Source organism: Mizuhopecten yessoensis, unplaced genomic scaffold, assembly GCF_002113885.1.
Source record: "Mizuhopecten yessoensis strain PY_sf001 unplaced genomic scaffold, ASM211388v2 hete_36151912, whole genome shotgun sequence".
Taxonomy (NCBI): domain Eukaryota; kingdom Metazoa; phylum Mollusca; class Bivalvia; order Pectinida; family Pectinidae; genus Mizuhopecten; species Mizuhopecten yessoensis.
Window position 1 is genome coordinate 1 of NW_018484923.1, and position 3,900 is coordinate 3,900.

General features: G+C 35.5%; 1 protein-coding gene across 1 annotated transcript; it reads left to right on the top strand.

Annotated features, from left to right (window-relative positions):
• Positions 1 to 359: 359 nt before the first annotated feature.
• LOC110444613 lies at positions 360 to 3,900 on the top strand (the record flags this gene model as incomplete). The annotated part of the gene is made up of 7 exons (XM_021488978.1): positions 360 to 645; positions 977 to 1,109; positions 1,390 to 1,952; positions 2,666 to 2,859; positions 3,065 to 3,173; positions 3,400 to 3,642; positions 3,857 to 3,900. Coding segments are annotated over 7 exons (1,566 nt in total), but the record flags the coding sequence as incomplete, so codon positions are not given.

Here is a 3,900-nt window from a genome sequence, read left to right on the forward strand (position 1 = left end):
GTCTTGAGGAATTAGAGAAAAGATCCTTAAGGACCTTGTTCTAAGCGTATAGTCTACTGATCTAACCATGTTTGTTGTCAACGAGATATTACCTTGTCTTTGGAAAGGGACAAGATCGTCTTTGAAAACAAACATGGTCAGATCTGTTGAGCATATGCTAAGAAAGAGATTTTTATGTAAGCACCAACAAATATACAAATAATTATGTCTCATACCATTTTTTCTGAATAGAGAAAATAATTGCATAGTGTCAAAGAACATTTAAAATAGTCACATGTAGCAAGAATTCCCGAATTAACAGCTATATTGAAGTTCGCAAGAGTTAAAATGCAAGATTATGTAATATTTATAATTGTCAGGTGCTGCCTGTGCTGCCTTGCATATTAGAAGAAACCAAGACGACGTTTGATACAGACAGACAGAAACTGTACAATGCTGGGGCCATTGTCACACTTAACTTCTATGATGACCATCCCCAGACAATATACATGCACCTGCCGTGTACTCGACCTCCCGTACCTTCCCGTCCTATGACTGGCAGTAAGCGTGTCTCTTCTTGTCTAGGAACTCCTGATTCTGGTTACAGGTCAACGTCTAGGGGAGGCCAGATGGGCAGGAAAAACTCGACATTCGGCAAATTTGTGGGTATGCATGTGCGTTACACGATATATATATAACAGAGAACTATTGATATTCTTTCGCTATGTAAATATCTCATAGAAAATGTCGGTATATTTCAAAGCGTTCTGTTTGTTTGCCATAAAAAAATATGATGTTCTTAACATAGTAATTGATTTGTATATTAGAAGTATCCGCCGCACCAGTAAACTTGGTCCATATGATTTCCAATTATAATTCTTCTAGTTTAACATTTCGTATCTGTTGTGCTATTTATTATGTATTGGATGTTTGGCGATTAATGAGTTAAGATTTGTTGTTGGGTGGCATTTATTATCACCACCGAATATCATTACAGAGCCTAGTCAAGAAAAAGAATGCCGTCTTGTTCGTTTTGCATCTTGTATGGCTACCAAGGTCAAGACGTTGTCTTCGGATGATGTCACAGTAGATGACCAGGCTATTTTTTCTGTACATGAGAAATCAAGCACGTAAGTGGTTTTTATTTGATAATAAACAATTAATTTAATTATCATTGAAATACATACTATACAATTAGAATCCGTTTGATATGTTAGTGTAGGAAGGGAAATATAACGTTATGCCATTATTTGTTTATATTTTATTAAGTTTATTAGCATTTTTGACATGTGAATATCACAACTACCTACATGATAACATAATATTTTTTGTAGAAAAAGAAGATGTTAATATTTGTATAACTTAACATTAACAATGTATATATAAACAATTGTAAACATATTGTTTTAGTTCGGTTGTGCTTGAAGTCACAGAGGAGTTGCTGCCAAAAGTGATACAAGATATAGTTCCACGACTTCTGTCTAATATCGAATATCAAAATGTACAGATATGCCTGGCTCACAACAAAAGGTGCCTTAACGAACTAGCCTTGTCATGTGACCGAGCCTCGAACGTTAACTCCCGCCAAATGATGCGACTAGAGACAGACAATATCGTTACCACGAGAGCCATAAAAATGAGAGAGGGCGATACACTGTGTTTATGTTTTCGTGGTAACGTATCTTCAATTTCCAATCATCGAACTATATTTCGTTATTATGGAATTCATGGGATTCACACGGCCTGGACGATTGACATAGTCGACAGATTTTGTCAGAGGTCGCTTTCTTCGTTCTGTGGATTTCTTCAAATATTTGTATGGAAAGCGAAGCAGCCGTTTGACTGTCAGCACAGTGATGTTGATAACAAAGCATTCTGGGATATCATCACTGAAATACCCATCTCGCTTCCCAAGACAGTGCTTCGGCTGTCCACAAAAGTAGTGCGGGCTCCTGTAACAGTGCGAAACGAAGGTGAGATAGACCTAAATAATACCATGATTTAATATTAGTTCATCTTATTCATTCTGATTAATTGTTATGGTTTTTTTTGTAATTGTCATCATAACAATTACTAGTTATTCTATCAGGCGGTTTAATTTAAAAGTCCTTACGCATACCAAACATGCGAACACATTATGTTTTGTTATCTGGCGTCGGGAATATCATGCCAAAAGAACAAAGAACTGTTATCTACTGAAGTCGATTGTCTCGAAACTTATCATCTCATAAATTAATTACCTTACAACATATTTCCCAAAATGAATGTTTCAAAACTTCTGATTATGAAAATGTGTCCATACAACCAGGAACTGTATTTTTCAAATCTAGCACATTAATAAACAACAAATTGTTACTGTTGTCTAGAGTGTTGTCTATTTCACTCGCTAGTAAAATTTTGCTCTATCACTAAAAAATCCACACCATCACCCAGCAACTAACTTTCGCCATGTTGTCCGTTTTATGCAAATATCTAAGTAGTTGTTAAATTTTATATTAACCATGCAGTTAATTGTTTATTTTTGATATTTTGTTGTTATCATTAAAGCAAACCTGCAGGAACTACAATGCCACTGTTCACACTTACCAGAGGGGGTGAAACAAACGTTTATAGATTTATTATCATATTGCTTGTATACTTGTTAGTGATATGTAGAAGTTTTTTTTTACATCTGTTCATTATGCAGGGACAATCACACCAGAATTTCTTGAGAGTCTTGCAAAGGCTATTGGGGAGGGATGGCTTCCACTTGCAAATAGCCTGAATATTGATCATCCGAGAATACAGTCAATCAAACAGCAACACAAGGGAAAGAACCAAGAGCTGGCAAGAGATATCCTCATGACATGGTTCAAACGATCCCTGATCGTAAATGAAAAAGTAATTTAACGCAGATTTCCCTCACTATTACAACGTTACGAAACACTTGTGCAAACAAACAAATGTAAGATAAATGTGTCATTGGTGTGCAAAATTATATGTTTGAATTATCGTTCTCTTTGTTCGACCATACAAGTTTTTGTATTGATTGTTGTATATACATGCTAATATTTTGTAGTATATTTTTGTATTTGTTGATCCTTAGACATCTGCTCTGATTGCGGCCCTACGTAACAGTGGTAGGGATGACCTGGCAGATGCTCTAAGAGACAGCAGCAAAAGGTACCGACGGGAGAAGGCCAGGAATACGAGAGGTCAAGTACATCTCTTTTTTATTTTCTCCATAAAATATTTTCAAACTGGGTTTTTTATGTTAAACAATGTGCTTTTATTGATCGTAGCAATTTAAAATTATACTTAAAACTTTGCGTTTAATTACACAATTATTTTATCAATTATAATAAATACACGTATAATATGATAATTTGATATAGCTGTGACTTGTTTTGATGTTATTGTGATCGTAAATATTCATTTTAGATAATAAGATGGAGACTGTGATCTTATCGGTATGCAAAAGCAGTCAAGTAGTATCCAGATGGAAGGACATTGCAAGCATGCTGGACATGAATGAATCGGAGATCCACACCATTGATGCTGAAACTGCAGACGATGTGTCGAAATGTCGTGGAATGTTGTCGCTTTGGAAACAGAAACAAAATGGATATGGGATCCGAAAACTCGTTAAATGTTTAAATCATCTTGGGCTGAATCACATTGCAGGTAGAACAGTGAACATTTCTTATAGTGAACGTTTTTGTTGCTTCATCAGACTCGTGTCTGTCATCACATAAAGAGAGTTAATATATTCTATCTTCAAGCGTTATACAGCGCGTTAAGTTATTTATACTAGATATGTTCTAAGTGCAAATAATCGTGAGCGAATTAAGAGGAAACGTCTGTTATTAACTATATCTTTATATATATTTCCCTGCAGATCATTTGACAACGATGATGACGAAAACACCCTCCTGACGCGGC